The sequence below is a fragment of the Bicyclus anynana genome, chromosome 5 (assembly GCF_947172395.1).
Source record: "Bicyclus anynana chromosome 5, ilBicAnyn1.1, whole genome shotgun sequence".
In the NCBI taxonomy this organism is placed as follows: domain Eukaryota; kingdom Metazoa; phylum Arthropoda; class Insecta; order Lepidoptera; family Nymphalidae; genus Bicyclus; species Bicyclus anynana.
Window position 1 is genome coordinate 15,837,922 of NC_069087.1, and position 17,932 is coordinate 15,855,853.

Genomic DNA, 17,932 nt, shown 5'->3' on the forward strand with positions numbered 1-17,932 from the left:
ATGCACCTCCAACTTTTCAGTTATATGCATTTTAAGAAATTAAATATCACATGTCTCAAACGATGAAGGACAAACATCGTGAGGAAACCTGCGTACCAGAGAATTTTCTCAATTCTATGCATGTGTGAAGTCTGCCAATCCGCATTGGGCCAGCGTAGTGGACTATTGGTCTAACCTCTCTCATTCTTAGAGGAGGCTCGTGCTCAACGGTGAGCCGAATATGGGTTGATAATGATGATGAACAGTTAAATTTCATAAAATGCACACAACTGAAAAGTTGGAGGTGCATGCCCCGGACCAGTCCAACCCACACTTTCCGGAATCGGAGGCAGAGGTCATATCCACTGGGCTATCACGGCTCTTTTTATCCACTGGGCTATCACATTAGTTTCTTACTAAAGGGTTAATTATGTTAATCCCTAAAAGTTAGCGATACGATCCGATTACGTAAAAGTTAGCGATACGATCCGATCAGGTAAAAGGCTCGTTGTTGTACAAAAAGCTTGAGAATTAATTATGTTCCCTTGAACGACAATACCAAATCTATGTAAGGTTTTGTGATATTATCATTTGTTTTTGCGCCATAATCTCGGGCCACGGTCGCCATATAATAAACATATTTATTTAACCAAAGTCTCGCAACAATTGCGAAAATATGTTTACATAAAGGTTTCTATATTATTTGAATAAAGAAAGTTTTGCGTTTACCCAATAATCCCCGTTAATGGCCTAACATACTTGCAAAGCTTTATAATATTCTATGTGATGTATGTAACTATTTAATATAAAAATAATAAACAGTATCCAGTAAATAAAAATCAAATTCCTGTATGTCAAGCCAATGTATAATGTAGCCTTAGCAAGTTTAGTAAAAGTTTGTTCAAGTTTTTATTTCATATGATTTGTTTGTAAAGTGTTTTACAGATAGCATGGGTCCGGTGACAGTTGCCTTATGACGTTCATAATACGTACTGTTATCGTGAATCGCGACAAACTTTCAAGAGTGAAACGAACTGTCACCGTACCCATGCTATCTGAAAAACACTATAGTGACTCTATTTTATTAATAGTTCTATTTTTGAGTAAACGGTAAACGGTAATCTAATTTCTTTCAAGCATTTTTATCATTAACAAATTCGTCAATCCTGTAACCTCGTCTTAATAAACTCATCTTTAGTAATAGTATAAAGAGGAAACATTTGATTGTTTGTTTGCTTGCAAAGCTCCGAAAGTAATGAACCGATTTGAAAAATTCTTTTACTGTTGGGAAGCTTCACCATCGACAAGTGATATACTTTATCCCCGTATTCCTACAGGAACGGGAACCACGCGGGTGAAACCGCGCGACGCCTGCATAGCTGTATAAATAACCTTAAGCAAGTCCAAACGATTTTTTGCCATAAAACACTGTTCCCACCAATGACTCGAAAAGACTGGAACGGGCACCAAAATGGCCCTGTGGAAGAGTGTCAAACCCATGACCTTTAATTAATAAAATAAACCCATGGTTTTAGGTATGGCCCCTTTATAGTAGAACTTTTGTGGAGGAGGACCCAAAACTGCTTCGGGAACCTTGTTATTAAGAGATAACCATGTCATAGAGAAGTACTTACTCATGGAGTTTAAAATTGTATTCCCAGACGTTAGTATAAACTTGTCGGTTTCTGTGAGCCGGTGTATTAACGAAGGATACGGTGAACGATTACAGACAAAAGCCTTTATTGGCAAGGCGAGCTACTGATAAAAACCAGTCGACTAAAACACGCCCCTTATCAGAAATTGAGACGCTTTCTTGTTCGGCAAACAATCGAGCAAATACTGCTACGCTAACAGGTGTATTGTGTCTCATTGATAATATGCTTTGAGGCGCCGCTCACGCGAATCTTGCTCATACACTTAAAGATAGAAGTATAAACAATATTGCGACTTGGTAACAATTTTGTTTCCATCATGGTTCTGAGCGACCTGCTAACTCGGAGTTTATCAATATAAGCAATGGGGTTTGAATATATTGATATGTATGAGACATTCGGGTCGTCGTCATCAACCCATATTCGGCTCACTGCTGAACTTGAGTCTCCTCTCAGAATGAGAGGGGTTAGAACAATAGTCCACCACGTTGGCCCAATGCGGATTGGCAGACTTCACACACGCAGAGAATTAAAATAATTCTGTGGTATGCAGGTTTCCTCACTATATTAACTAATCTATACTAATATTATAAAGAGGAAAGATTTGATCGTTTGTTAGTATGTAATGAATAGGCTCAGAAACTACGAAATCGATTTGAAAAACTGTTGGGCAGCCACATTATCCCTAAATGCTTTCAAAAAATATTAAATTTAAAAAATTAAATATTTTCAAAAAATTAGGGACCCTTCCTGTTAAGAATTGTTAGGCCACTAATTCTAGTTGACGATACTTTGGGTGAATGTACATATTTAATATATCCGCTTATAATATAGTTAATATTAAGTATATATTAGATTACTTGATTAGTAAGTTTTTACCCTTACTTTACGTAATGTATCCCTATTACATTAAGAATAATAACTGTATGTGATTAAGAATTATCTCTATTTAGATAATTAGTTATAAGAGCAATAATTATTGTATATAATTGCATGCCGATGTAGATTATCTGATAGTGTACTAAAATATCTTTACTATACTAAAATACGATATTATAACCATGTATTTGTTTAACCAATCATATTCTATATTGCTTTACTACTCTAATATTAACTGTCTCATTCTGTTGTATGTTTATTGTACTATTCTTACAATATTGTTATCTCGCTCTCATTGTATTACCATCTCCTTTATACATGTAACTCTGTCTCCTTTATATTGTAAACTATTACTGCAATAAAGATAAGGGAATGCGGACGCTTCAAAGCCTATATAATAAAGCACCCCATGTAATAATCACGCCACTTCTCTCTCGAAGCGACAAGCGAACGCATCTACTCGATTATCAAGAAATTACGTGTTTTATTTATACGCGTCTCCCTGTGGTTTGGACTCTCCAAAATCCTCCACACTTCCTAAAACTCCAATAATGTGTATCCAAATATAACTCCAAAATATCCAAAATAACGCAAGGTGTAAAAAATTACCTAAAATATTATTTACATCGCGTGCGCTGCAAAAACTATTGATGTTATAATAAAATCTACACATCTAGTATTAAACGAATATTACGTACTTGTGTACCTAATGCACAAGAAAAAATAATTACATATGACGTGTGATGCAAGTGTGATTGATTGTCTAATATACACTTCCTTATAAAACAACTCTATAGAAGATGAGATCATGATCAATCAACTTACTCGTCTAAAATCCAGAAAAACAATAATAAATTATTGACAAACACTAGTAGTACCTGCAGACTATTATCTACTGAGTCTTAAGTTTAAGACTACTAGAATAAATACACTCCCCCACTAGGTGGACCGAGGATATCAAGCGGGTTGCAGGGAGCCTCTGGATGCTGGCGGCTCGAGACCGTTGAGCTTGGAGGTCCATACAAGAGGCCTATGTCCAGCAGTGGACGTCTATCAGCTGATAATGATGATGATGATGATGATGCCTTTTTGGTAAAGTGGTTATAGCCTATGTGGCTTCGGAACAAGTTTTGCGTCAATGTTTTAATTACTGAGTTTTTATTTTAAGTAATTTTCAAATGAAGCTTAACTTCTACTCGTCAGGTTGCAGTTCCACTAGTAAGATGTTATTGCATGTCCTGTGGCACTAACTCTGGATAGAAATAGTTGAAACTCAACCAATTACGGCGCTACCTATCGCTATCGCTTTCATTGCGTTGGGATGAAAGAGATAGCAGTGGGGCTACTACTTGGTCGAAAATTTGTATATTTTTCTTCACATGTTAGCACCACTGCAGTGTTGGTCTATTTATAGGCAATAGTTTTGTCACTTACCATCCTATCCTGCTTGGCTCTTCAAATATCGCTATAAAAATACTCTAAACTTTTAAGTTGCATTGGGCTAACTCAAAGTCACAGTCTCAAAGTCCCTCCTGTAATTTGCCTGGCCTTGCAATAATAGGTCATTATAGAGGTGATGACTAGTTAATTATATCTCGCATTGCTAATTGCTCATTAATGCGTACCGGTTGCTAAACAAAAGGGTTTAATTTCAAACCAATGTCATTATTGTTACTATGAAATGGGAACGGTGTTGTGGAATAACAGATACTCTTGTTAAACGTCGATAATAAGGCCCTAATAATGGTTTCTTCAACGTCTAATAAATGAAGAATGATCCACAGCACTCGAACTCAAAACAAATTAGTAACGCCAGCCACAGACGATCAAATTTAGCGTCCACTTGGAAAAATATCGAAATATGGTTTCTGGCTATGTTTTGGATATACCTGTTGTTCACTGCCTACATCCCTAAGCGCGCTTGTACTTGATCTTGATCATGTGTAGGAGGTAATAGAACCGATTATCACCCTCGTGGCGTCCGTTACCATAGGAGTGAGGGATAAAATATATCCTATAACACTCGGGGATAATGTGACTTCCGAAGAGTGAAAGAATTTTTAAAATCGGTTCAGTAGTTTCGGAACCTATTCAATGCAAACAAACAATCGAATCATTCATGTCATATATCATTGGCTTTTTTAGTTTTGTCATGTATTTTTCTAAATCTTTAATTCGAAATTTACGTTTCACTACGTAGCAACTCCTAACACAGTATTTCCAAATGGAGAAAAACGCGAATATTTCTGATATTGCTAGATTTGGCTTTTCCTCACGCTTTCCAAGAAAGTTATAAACATTAATAACAAATATTGGAAATGTTCGCTTATAGATAATGATCTTATCTACAAAGTTAGTAATCATTTATCGGCTTCATAATACGACGCATTATTAGCAAATATACTATTACGTGGTGAATCATGGATCTGTTTCGAAACAAAGGAAATAAACTAAGTGCTAACGACACTTCGCTGCAAGGTGTAGGGACTCCTACATTAATAAATGCACTTCGTCTTTGGAATGTTAACTTTATTGACGTCAATATAAAGTTAGTTTTTGTTTGTATTTTACATGAAGAAATTCTGAAGGCTTAAATTGAAATTTAGATGGTTGTTTAGTTGATAATCCAGTAGGCTTAAGATTCGTCAACGACATTTCTCGTGATGAGTGAAAGACAATGCCATAAAAAAACAAAACATGTAAAAATATAGCAATTCTGGAGTTGTTCTACCGTAAAAAGTTGTGAGGCTTCTGGGTTGAAAATCGCTTGAATTGCTTCGAGAAAAGTATGGTACGGCCGTGCCGCTTTTTTGCTCGACTTGGCTCGACAGACATTAGGGCGAAATTATAAATTAGGAGTATGCTAATAATAAAGCAATTTTGTAAAATTAACAGGATATCTGCGATCATTACTTTCAGAGCTACAGGGATTTGAGGGTTCATATCTGCGCCACTGCCATCCCTGAAAGACACCCCGCCCCATACAAAATAGCAGGAATTAATGACGTCGTTGATCATGATTAACGTTAGATTTGTATGGGCGTTCAAACAAAATTACTAATATCTTTGTTATTTGTGCGTTTATGTTTATAGTTCTTTTATTGTAAAAATGTCAGTGTATGAATTTTCATCTAATTACGATAAAAGATTTTTATGGAAACATTCAGTCAATCTTTGTTTTTTACATATTAATTAGTAAACATAGACACAGTACAATTGATCTTATTTACCCGAATGTCTCATAAAATCAATACATTCAAATCTAGTCATCATCCCCATTACAGAACCTTAATTTTGCTGCCACACAAACTGATCACTGAGCAACGCGGCAGTTCTGTTTCCCATAATTACGTATAAATAGGAGTTAAAACTAAATTTATCGGATATTTAAATAGACCGTTGAGTTATTTTCCTCTTATAACAAGTTTAGAAAAGATTTCTAGGAAATTCAGTTCGGTTCATACATTTGTTTGGGCACTAACTGAAAACATAGGCTTCGTAACTAATGGTGTGGCTACTAGGAATCGAATGAGAGAGATGTTTGCTGACGAAAATTCGAAGTACCTAATTACGATGCATATTAAACTCATGAAACATTTACACCAATTAAAAAACCTAGATACGCACATGTACGAGTATCTATTGAAGTACCTATCAGGGGCGGTGGTTCCTAACAAATCGATTCCTATCGGGTTACCTTTTAAAAATCCACGAGTTACAAGGACGTAAATAATAATTTAACGTACTCAGCCAAAAACACATTCAGATTAAAAAACTACATGAACGGGTTATCTACTACTAAGTCTTCGCTACTGGTACCTATAGGTATCGTTATACGTCTCAAACGGTGAAGGAAAACATCGTGAGGAAATCTGCATACCAGAAAACTTAATTCTCTGCGTGTGTAGTCTGCCAATCAGCATTGGGCCAGCGTGGTGGCTATTGAGTCTCCTCTCAGAAAAAATGGGGTTAGGCCAATGCACTCCCCACTAACCCCACTCATTCTGAGAGGAGACTCGAGCTCAGCAGTGACACGAATATGGGTTGGTAATGAATGAATGAATGAGAGTTAGATAATATTATAGGTACTCGTTTAATGCCCGCAGTTTCATCTACTTAGTTCCCGTGGGAATATAGGGATAAAATCGTGTGTTAGTCACGGTACGATGTCGTGCCGAAGCCGAATGAGGTGTGGATTTTGATCCTCCCCCTAACAAGTTAGCCTGTTTCTATCATAGCATAGCATAGCTTCCATCATCATCACTTACCATCAGATTAGATTGTAAGTCAATGGCTAACTTGTAAAAATAAAAAATCTGCACAATGTCATGCATATTGCGACTAACACACGATCAGTTTTATCGGATGTCCTGCCGTTAGCGCTGCAAGCACGCGGACTTATTCGATGGTGAGTGGCTAGCATTAGTTCACACAGACAAACCAGTTTTTTTATTCTTTACAAGTTAGCCCTTGACTACAATCTCACCTGATGGTAAGTGATGATGCAATCTAAGATGGAAGCGGGCCAACTTGTTATGAGAAGGACTAAAATACACACCCCTTTTGGTTTATACACCTCTACACGACATCGTATCGGAACGCTAAAGGCTTTATTACGCCTTCGCCGATAGGGTGGTAACTAGCCACGGCTAACGCCTCCCACCAGCTAGAACCAATTAAGGAAACGTCAATCGGCCCAGCCAAGGATCGTACCCAAGACCCCGTTTTGTAAATCCACCGCACATACCACTGCGCCACGGGTGCCGCCAATTAGTGCTACGAGTACTTTCTATAATTTAAAACCAAATCTTCATATTTACAAAGTATAATGACGGCCTCCGTGGCGCAGTGGTATGCGCGGTGGATTTACAAGACGGAGGTCCTGGGTTCGATCCCCGGCTGGGCAGACTGAGATTTTCTTAATTTGTCCACCTCTGGCTGGTGGGAGGCTTCGGCCGTGGCTAGTTACCACCCTACTGGCAAAGACGTACCGCCAAGCGATTTAGCGTTCCGGTACGATGCCGTGTAGAAACCGAAAGGGGTGTGGATATTCATCCTCCTCCTAACAAGTTAGCCCGCTTCCATCTTAGACTGCATCATCATTTACCATTAGGTGAGATTATAGTCAAGGGCTAACTTGTAAAAAATTTAAAAAAAAAAAAAAAATGGGTAGGAGGTCAGGAGAGATACAATCTTCCCAGTTTTAGTAAGCCACATATTCGCCGGACGAGCCAACATAATTTACTTGTATAATACCTAACTTACACCCAATTTAGCAGGAGTATTTCCTAGAACACAGGTGTATTATACCACACACCGTCATTAGACACATCACACAGCGCAGCATAATTCAAGGCTTCGGAATCTACCTCGTCAATGATTTCATATTTAACCTGTCTTTATGGTATACATAATTTGTTTATGATCGTTTTGTATAATAATGCTACACTGGCAGCGTCCGCTTCATAATTACGCGTCAAGCTACTGTTTGTTTTAAAAGTTTTGTATCTACTCTCGTATCATAAACCATAATTCATAAAAATAAGATATTTATCATATTCTAATGATATTAAAAAAATCTTATAATTAATACATGTTTCTTCTTTATACGACTTTACCAGCGGTTCGGATGGCAGGTTTTGCTTATAAGAGCCGGCAAGAAAAAATCATACATTATTATAATTAACAATGGTTAAAACTTTAAACCATTACAATTTCTTTTATGTTTGCTTCCTGTATGAAGGTGGAAGCTGATCCAATAGCCTCCAAGTATCTTTATAATTAAGAAATTCATCAATTATGTAGTATCCGTATATGATTAATAAATAATAAATAAATAATAGTATATGATTAATGTATATATATATATATATAGTCCATATTAACGGCCAGTTTCTTCATCGTAAGTAACAATCAAAGTATATATCGAATATATCGAATGTAACGCGAAGCGTTCTCAAAAGAAAGGCGACTTGAAAAAACGAATTCCCTACATTCTATGTACTGATAGTGATGTAAATTAATTCAGAAGTTAGTCAAAAGTTTAATGACATGTCCGTATCTTTTTAATGTATTTAGATCAGCAGGCAAATTAGTCAAACCGGTCTCGATTTGATATTTTACCGTCGAAGTTTTATGTAACTCGTTACACGCCGCAGCGGCTGTTATTTATCATTATGTTGTGTTGCATTTACAAGAAATGTGTAATAAACTGGTTCTATTATTATTCTTAAACGGTGTCATAGATATTTTGAATTGCTGGACCACAAAGCTTACATTATCACTATTATCATAAACCGTTTATTACATTAAATATTTTTCTTTATAGGAAAAACGAACTGTGTTCAAATTAAAATTGTATTTACCGGTAAATGGCACAAGTAAGTTTCTGAAAGAACCACAGTGATTTTGTTATTTAAACGGCTTGAATTTAATACATCACTTGCTTGACACCGTCTTTAAACTGATCAGAAGGTAAACATGTGATGTGTTTTTTCGCTTTTAGTTTAGTGGGTTCATTTCTGTGTTGGAAGTCGAAGATTTTCTTTTTATCAAATCAAATTATTTATTTGCTGATACAGTATAAAAAGGTATACAGCTGTAGGTCTTTTGCCATATAGACCCTTGCTTGGGCCTCTGCACTCTGACTCCATCAGAGTGCATATTCTTTCCGAATTATTTCACCGCGACTAGTTGCCTCAACTGGTGATAGAAGGGCTGTCTAATTTTTTAGCGCAAAGGATCAGCCTGGCTGTCCAACGCGGAAATGCAGACTTTCCACGAGTCTTGCCACTACTCTACGTGGGCATGATTTGATAAGGATAAGTCAGTTTAAGTTTGTTATTGTTTTCTTTTGCAATTTAAAAAAAAATCCCTTCCCTGAAAGTTATACATTTAAATAAATTAAGGAATTCCAAATACGAATATATAATTTACTTTTTGAGAAAATCTTGGACATACAAATTTTTGTTTTCATATTTTGTTTTTGAATATTTCGGGCCTTTTACTGAACCTACTTTATGAATTCTGTTCTGAGTTATGAAGTCTGTTAAAAATAATTGGATTTTGTATTTGTCTAATATCTTGTTGCCAAAATTATGGAGCATAGTGAATGATTTATTTACTTACTCTTGAAGAAAAAGACGAAAAATATACTATCTGTTTGAATTCATCATTCTAATTCGAAGAATTTATTTATTTAGAAAACATCTAGTACTTAAATAACCTTTGAAAAGGTTTCGAGACAGTTGAACAGAAATAGACGACCAAAACGGCCCAAAGGATCGATCTCGGTCAAAAAAGTTCCATAGTTATAAATGCAAATTTGAGTCGGAAACGCCGGCGGCGCAATGCAGATGTTCTGTTCGGCACGCAATCAGAAAATAGTTTCAAAATTGTACAACCGACGAGAGGATATGTACAGGATGTTCTGAAAATACTGTAACATAACTCTTGTCCCAGAGAAAGTGTTGTTTAATATCTAGTATTATAAAGAGGTAAAGTGAACCGATTTTGAAAATTCATTTACCACTAGAAAACCACCTTACTCGTTAGTTACATAGGAATATTTTATCCTCGTATTCACACGAGGACGAGAACTACGCGGGGGATATCGCAGAGTCTTGGCTAGTCTTGTAAAGTCTAGTAAAATCAATTATTTAAATCAAATTAGTAAAATAAATAACTTTTATACTCACAGCGAAATTTACAACGTAAATACACCACGCTGCTCAAATGCGTGCTTGCGGGATCAGAGCGATTATGTTTGACTCTTTAACGATCACTATCTTATCTCGATTACGGACCAAGGCGCTTTTGAAAGCATCGTAACTTTAATTTTAAGTTTTTGACTTTAATTATCACCATTAAATCATGACATAACTTGACGTTTCAAAAGTGCTTATAAACTAAGCTTAATTGAAATAAACGAATATTGAGTTTAAGTTTGAGTTTCATCAATTGTTAATGATATTATCCAGCAAGACAACAATTACCGACTGTAGCAACGTGCTCTCCAAGGCACGGGGGTGTAAATACCAAGTATTTCCAACTTCCCACATAATTTCTCCGAAGAAAGAAAAGCTTAGTATAAGTAAAAATACCAAGATATTATTATTTTGTAAAAAAAAGACTCAATAAATCCACGTGTATAAATTACTATATTATACTACCTAACTTTTTTCATCCTATATTAGTCACTTTTGTTCTGCGTAATATGACCAAGAACTACAGAGCGGCAAACCTTGACATCAATAAAAAATAGGATTCCCAAAACTACAAAAGAAGGTAATAAAAACAACCAACTGATTGTACTTCATATTTATCTTGGAATTAAGCCAAAACTTTTGTTTGAAAATAGCTTTTAAATTTTTGTTTAAAATGGATTATTTAATGAAAATACAATTTGAATTGACACATGTTTGAATAATAAAGTTTTGTACGTGTTACATATTTTAGGACACCCTGTAGAGCCACTGCGATTCTTGGGTTCCGCGGGTTTTATAAATGAAATGTTTACAAAAAAAAATAACAACGGGTATGAATCGGGTTACTCAACACCTATGAATACAATATCAACTAGAGTATATTATAACCCCGTTATTCTTTGGATAGACTTTTACGATATTTCGTGGTGAGTACAAGCTATATCTGTCATCGGCGAAAATATTTTACATCCCCTGTTTAGAAAAACGATAATTTTTAAAATCTTATCGCATGTCAGCGGAAATTTAGGTCTTAGAAAAATTGAGTTTGAATTTAGAAAGGAGAAAGATTACCCTGGATTAGCATATAGGCTGCTCTTTATCCCAGAGAAATCTATCTCAATATTCGTTTTCGATTTGTGAAAAACAGAATTTCACGAGAACGAAGTCACGAGCGTCCGCTACTCATCCATTACTTCAGAATTTACTATAAATTCCACATGAAAGGGAAGAATCATGAAAAGGAAGTATTTAAATGACTGATGGTGATATCTGCCTGTTTTTGCAACTTCTAGAATTAGAGGGATGAATTTTGGAAAATTTGTTTTAGCGAAACTCTTTACCATAATAACAATCTGCGTGCCAAATATCAGTGGTTTGTGCTGTATGTTGATAGATCAGACAGTAACGTTTAAGCATATAAAAAAATTGTGATGAGGATATTTAAAATATACACTTCAAAAACTAAAGATAATAAATGATCTTCCGTTGTGAAACTTGCTGGAGTCAAACATGAATGATCCTTGTGTAAAAGTTTCTACATGCTTGCCAAAGCTTTGTTTATATAGTGCTTGACGAGGCAGTATGACGTGGTATTTTGCTTGATCAAGCACAGATGCAGATGCAGCAATGACGAGCCATTCCATGCAATTTTTTATTTGTTGAAATCTAGCCATAATGGACATTTATTACAACAAAGAGTTTTAGCCGGAGTAAAAAGGAGGTTGTTAGATTATGTGGATGAATTACATAATATTTGAATTGTTAACGCTTAGTCATAGTTTTCGAAGCGATTCAAATAAAATAAAGCAGGAAAAACACACAGCAAGCCATCTTTTATTCACGCCGTCTGCCAAACTCGATACTTTTTTGGTGCGAAATTTAATTCATTCCACACTTGAATACACACATCTACGACTGCAGTATAGGATAACTTAGTAAGCGATTTCAAATAACTACGAACTACTTAGTTGTAGGGGATAATTTCTGCATATACTGAACCGATTTAGATTTTTTTTATCTATAGAAAGCCACGTTATTTATGAGTGTCATTGGCCATATTTTATCCTCGTTTTCCTACGGGAACGGAAACTGTGCGAGTGAAACTGTGGAGTGTCTGCTAATGTAACATAAAAATGTAACTTTTCTAATATTCCGGACTTGATGATTAAATGAAATATATTCAACACATTCTTTCTACTAGATATAGCATAGACATTAGACATGAATATGACGATAGTTTTTATAGATTTTTCTATTGTCTACGCTACTGGCTCCAATACAGGAATTATGTTTGATAACACTAGTTTCTAGTGCGCGGTCATTCCAGCAAATAAGAATACTAACCGTAACCACATTACAAATAACTACAACACAAAACAACAGACACACACACACGCAGTAAAAAGGCCTATGTCCTGCAGAAACGTATCCCCTGATATGATGACGACTACACAAAGATGTATTTTAATGACTAAGAAACTTATCGGGAAATTCCCACGTGACGTCTTGATACCAGTATTATTTGGCAGTATAACTTAAAAGCCTTTATCAAACTCAATAAACAATGACTGAAGCTTTAAGCAATTTCAAAAGATTCTAACATAAACATTTAATTTATCAAAAAAATACTTAACATGAATTCAGTGGGTTTGAAAGTTTGAAAATAATTTATTTGAAATGATTTTGTTCTTGCACTAAATGAGCAACAACTCGAAGTATTTTAGGAATAGACAGGAATACACGTATTTAAACATAATTAAAGTGACCTAGGCAACGTTTTACTAAAGTTATGTTTTTAATGTTAACTGTATTCATACGGGACTTACGAGTAAAAGTAAAAAGGTACAAGCGAAAGCCATGCGCTTATGCGTCACTTCTTAAATATATAAGAAAATGCGGTACGCGCTAATTTAAACATCCTCTTTAATGACCTCTTGATAGAGCAAACGGTTACTAACAGTTTTATGTTTTACATACCACGATTCATTAAAATAATCTGTTATCATTTACAATCTGGTCAGTTACTAGATTCTGATTTTGAACGTCCAGTCGAAGTCGAACGTCCATTGTGTTTCTGCAGAATGATTTGTCTATTTGATTGTATTTTTTAATGAACCAGCATATAAAAAATTTAGTGTTAAAAAATTCATTCAAACACAGCTTAGTACTCTGATACGAGTTACTAGTTCTCCAGCAGATATATATAAAAGGTCATAAAACAGGTGGCCTGTTGCTAAATAACAGGTAATAAGCCGACAGGCTAGATACCAGGAAAATGCAAAAAAGGCAGCGTCGAGTTTTTCCCTTTTTTTCCATTATCGGAACAAAGTAAACGCATTTTTGCATCAGCTCATTACGTTTATTGCGTTGTTTGTGTTTATTTCTGTGATAATAGCTTGCTGGTTATGTTGTCATCACTTCCCAACAAAAGGAACGTGCCCTCTTGAAGCGATTTTCGCAGACTTTAAGCTTCGCTTATATACAGGGTGTCCCGTAAACATTACGACATACTTTACAAGGCGCTCATCAAAGCCTACTAAACGCAATATACTCGTATGTTAGCCGAAATTTTATGGTTTCTAAAGTAATTTTACATCCAAAGAAATTACTACCGAAAGGCGTGGATTACACGCGCATTATTTAATAACAGTTGGACTGATATTGATGATATTTTTGTGAGCCTTCTTTAAAGTAAGAAAAATACAGTTTGGCTCTAGCCGAGGTAAACTCATGATACATAGCCGGACAGACTAACAACTGAACCAGTGAGGCAGTTAGTAAGATAGTAAATATACCTTACAATAAAATATAATTTAGTCTTTAAATGCGCTAATACACGCGCATTATTTCATAACAGCTGGACTGATTTTGATGATATTTTTGTCTTTTTTTCTGAAGTGAACTGAACTGAGATCCATAACCTCATGATATGCAGCCAGATAGACTAACAACTGAACCATTGAGGCAATTAGCAAAATAGTAATTACAATAAAATGTAATTTAGTCTTAAAATGCGTCATTATTTAATAAAAGCTGGATTGATTTTAAAGATATTTTCTGTGAGTCTTCTTGGAAGGAACAAAAATCCATTTTGTCTCTAGCTCAGGTTCAGAATCTCATGATATGCAGATCCGGATAGACTAACTAACCACCAGCGAGGCAGTTAGCAAGATAATAGACCCAATAGATATAATTTAGGCACAAAACGTTAGATAGACACGCACCGCGAAACCTTGCGACCGTAACGAGTGACGCAACTGGCGTGTGACTAATCAAAGGAGATAACACCTATTACTTATTATTACATTTGTGTCACACTAGATGATGACGTCACAGCGTTATCTGGTCAGCGGGAGTTTGGCAATACACTGACACTTTGAGGTGTGATAACGCAAAGGGCTTGAGTGGGCTTGCGCTTTCATAAGGTGGCGTACGCAAAGATTTTAACTAGGGTAAGCACTATACGTAAAAATTTAAAAAGATGGAAAATTCCTTCTTAAACACAGGTTTGTAATACGTCTGGGTAATGAGTGCACTTTTGCATCTTTAAAGTACATGCTTACATAATATTACATAAGATTTGAGTTATGTGTAGAACAAACAGTAGATTAAATTCAAGGGTTTTATACTTGGTTACATAGACAATGTAGAAGAAATGCTATGTACAAAAGACGGCACTAGCTGTAAGACCTAGTGCAGACACATTTTGAAGTGAACACATGCAATACTTCTGGTAAGGTAGGAATGGCATAGCACAAAATGACTTATACTACAGCACAATTCAATGTGTACTGTTTACCAACAAACAAATTTATAAATGAAAGTAGGAAATGCATGTCATTTCATAACTTATTTATTTTAACCAAGCTGTCAAGCTTCGCTTTGACTTATGTGGGCTTCTTACCCTATAAAAAACAACTTCAAACTCTGTAATAACTCTGTACTTCAAGGAATAATCTAAAATAAAGGCAAAAATCCAAAATAATCTAAAATAAAGGCAAAAATCTAAAAAAAAGGCCAAATCAGTTCAGCAATTTCGCTAATAAGATTTTTGCTTATCCTACATACATTTTTATATAAGGATATTTAAGGATTAAAAAAAAAGCTCAGCAGGTACTCAATAACTCGAACCATGACTCAAACTCAGGACCTTAATCCAAAGCCAAAGAGGCTAATCTATACATATAATCTAATCATAATCACTGAACCAACAAGATAGTTTAGTCAGGGATACTATAACAATATCACACAAGTCCTGTAATCTATGCAATGGGGTGAATGTAGGATGGCAGGGCTGGCCACAATGTCCACAATGTACAATGTACAAAATGCGTGGTACATTGTCTCGTTCTGATGCTCAGAATTTTTTATTACCTGGTAACCCAGTTAGCTACCAGAATCAAGAAATTTCGTAAATAAAAAAGTTGAATGTATGAGACAATCAAATTTTTATTTACAAGATGAAGCTACTCACAGAAAATTAACGAAATAGTAATCACTTGTAAATTTGTTCCATAGACCCCAAGCAAATTGGGTCATTCTTGAAGAAAACGAAGAGGGATTAGGGTTTCAATCTCAAAAGAAGCATGTTAATGGAGCTTCTACTATATTCAATTTTGTAATTTATAGTCATCCAATTTATAGCAACTAAGACACACTTTAATTTAATAGTAATTGATCGACTGATCCACAATCAAGAAGTAATTAACAGTGGTCAATGATTAAACAATAAATAAGCGTACAATAACAAAATAATTAATATTCCTAATAAATCACACGAAAAGATAACAAAGGATGCATTTCAATAAAGCAATGGTCAAATTTGGATTATTATTTGTATGTAATATGAGAGAAATTCTTATTTGTTATAAATCCTACTAATATTATAAATGCAAAAGTTTGTTTGTTTAATGTAGCAACTACTGAACCAATTTGGCTGAAATTTGGAATAGAAATAGATTTTACTCTGGATTATGAGACAAATATCTTAGCATTCCATGGGTTCACTCCCTTCTCTGCTCGTGTTGTTCTCCCTACCTATCCAAATTTGGTAAGATTCTATTAGAGCAGCTTTGGATACTTGTTCTAATATAGAACTAGCTGCACTTCTAGATAGGCCAAGGTCTTTAAGCAAGTTATAAAGAGATTTTGCTGGTAATCCTCTCGCACCTACTTCTACGGCGTACAGACTAACTACATAGCCATTGTTAGTCTCCCAGGCACAGAAAGCTTTACAAATACTATTCGCTTAGCTTGTTTGGACAAAAGGAAAATGTCTGGTACAGAGACAAATTAAACGTAAATAAAAAAATTTACGCACAGCTTGCTCACTTAGAAATTAAGTCATTAAATATGTATCGCTCTTTAGCAATAAGACCGCCATTTGTACATTAGTTTCTAAGTGTTATTATAAGTTATTGTTTATTTTTGTTTTTAATGTACAATAAAGTATATTTCTTCTTCTTCTTCTATGTATGCTACATTTGTATCATGATCTGTTATATGAACAATTTGCAAATAAATAAATTTTAATATGAAATTTCTTATATCCCATGAAGGATAACAGCGTAATATTATATTTTTTAATACATCTTGGATATAAAATCTAGCAGCTCTATTCTAGTACACATAAAATGGATATAATCTAAAGTCTTCTCATAATATGTTAAATCAGTAGTTATGTAAATATTATGCTTATAAGTAAACATAAGATGAGTAGATAAAAATCTTGAAACCATGAATATTTATTTTTGAAGTTTTTGTCTAATTGTTAACTTACTCAATGTAGGATTCCTAAAGAGTATTCAACTTGTAAAAATGTGGGGTGGACAACTAATAGAAACTACTAATAGCTTTAAAATAGTTACAAAATTATAAACATAAGAACAAAGTAGTAAGCACTCACCAATTGAAATTCTCTCCGCCTGTCATAGGCCCTCTTTATGGCCCTGTCTAACCACAACGAGTGTATATGAGGCGCATAATGCATGAACAGTCGGTTGTCCAGTGACGCTGTACTGTTAAAGTGTAACGCCTGCTGCCCAATGTCCAGATTCCTGGGATTTTCCCAAGGAATCGCGAGCTTATCCCTCGCGTCCACTAACACCTGTATCCCCTTCACAATGTTCTGGTATATCACATGCTGGAACTCGCGCACCAACTCGGGCTCGAACTTCACTTTGTGTATGATCCTCATCTGCTTCAGGAATGTCGATTTTCCGCTTTCTCCCGCACCGAGCAGCAAAAGTTTGACCTGCCGCCGCAGCGTTTGTTTGTCCTTCTCCAGTATTCTATCGATCTCTTTGCTCCTGTACCTCTGCTCTATCTCCTCGGGAGACAGCTTGAGACGCAGCCAACAAGTCAGAGCCTCCGTACAACAGGTACATGACCACATATCGTTGGCCATTTTGCATGATTATCGACACTCGCATAGAAACGATTGATGAGCGAGCGATTGTAAACACAACACTTAACGTTTATAGCACACACATTGTTAGTGTAACACTTTATTCGAATTGATAACAATAAAATAAACTTTATATCCGGAATAGGACGTACACACGCATTCTACCCCTCCCAAATTCATTGAGAAAAATAAAATGAGAAATTGAGTGAAAGAAACCACAGATCTAAATAAAAAAAAATGTGTTGCCATTAAAATCCATTAGGAAAGGATTGTTTTAAGCATAGATTTAATGGTTTTTTTTCGCATTATTA

The 17,932-nt window shown here is 35.4% G+C and overlaps 2 protein-coding genes across 2 annotated transcripts in view; both read right to left on the reverse strand.

Moving 5' to 3' along the window:
- LOC112043613 (guanine nucleotide-binding protein subunit alpha homolog) overlaps positions 1–17,815 on the reverse strand; it is a 39,127-nt gene extending 21,312 nt beyond the window's left edge. Inside the window, exon 1 of the mRNA XM_024079112.2 lies at positions 17,121–17,815. Coding sequence (XP_023934880.1) covers positions 17,121–17,621 — 501 coding nt within the window. The 5' untranslated portion in view covers positions 17,622–17,815. The remainder of the gene's footprint in view (positions 1–17,120) is intronic.
- Positions 1–17,932, reverse strand: part of LOC112043700 (peptidyl-prolyl cis-trans isomerase G) — a 244,743-nt gene that overhangs the window by 80,694 nt on the left and 146,117 nt on the right. The gene's annotated exons all lie outside the window — the stretch shown is intronic.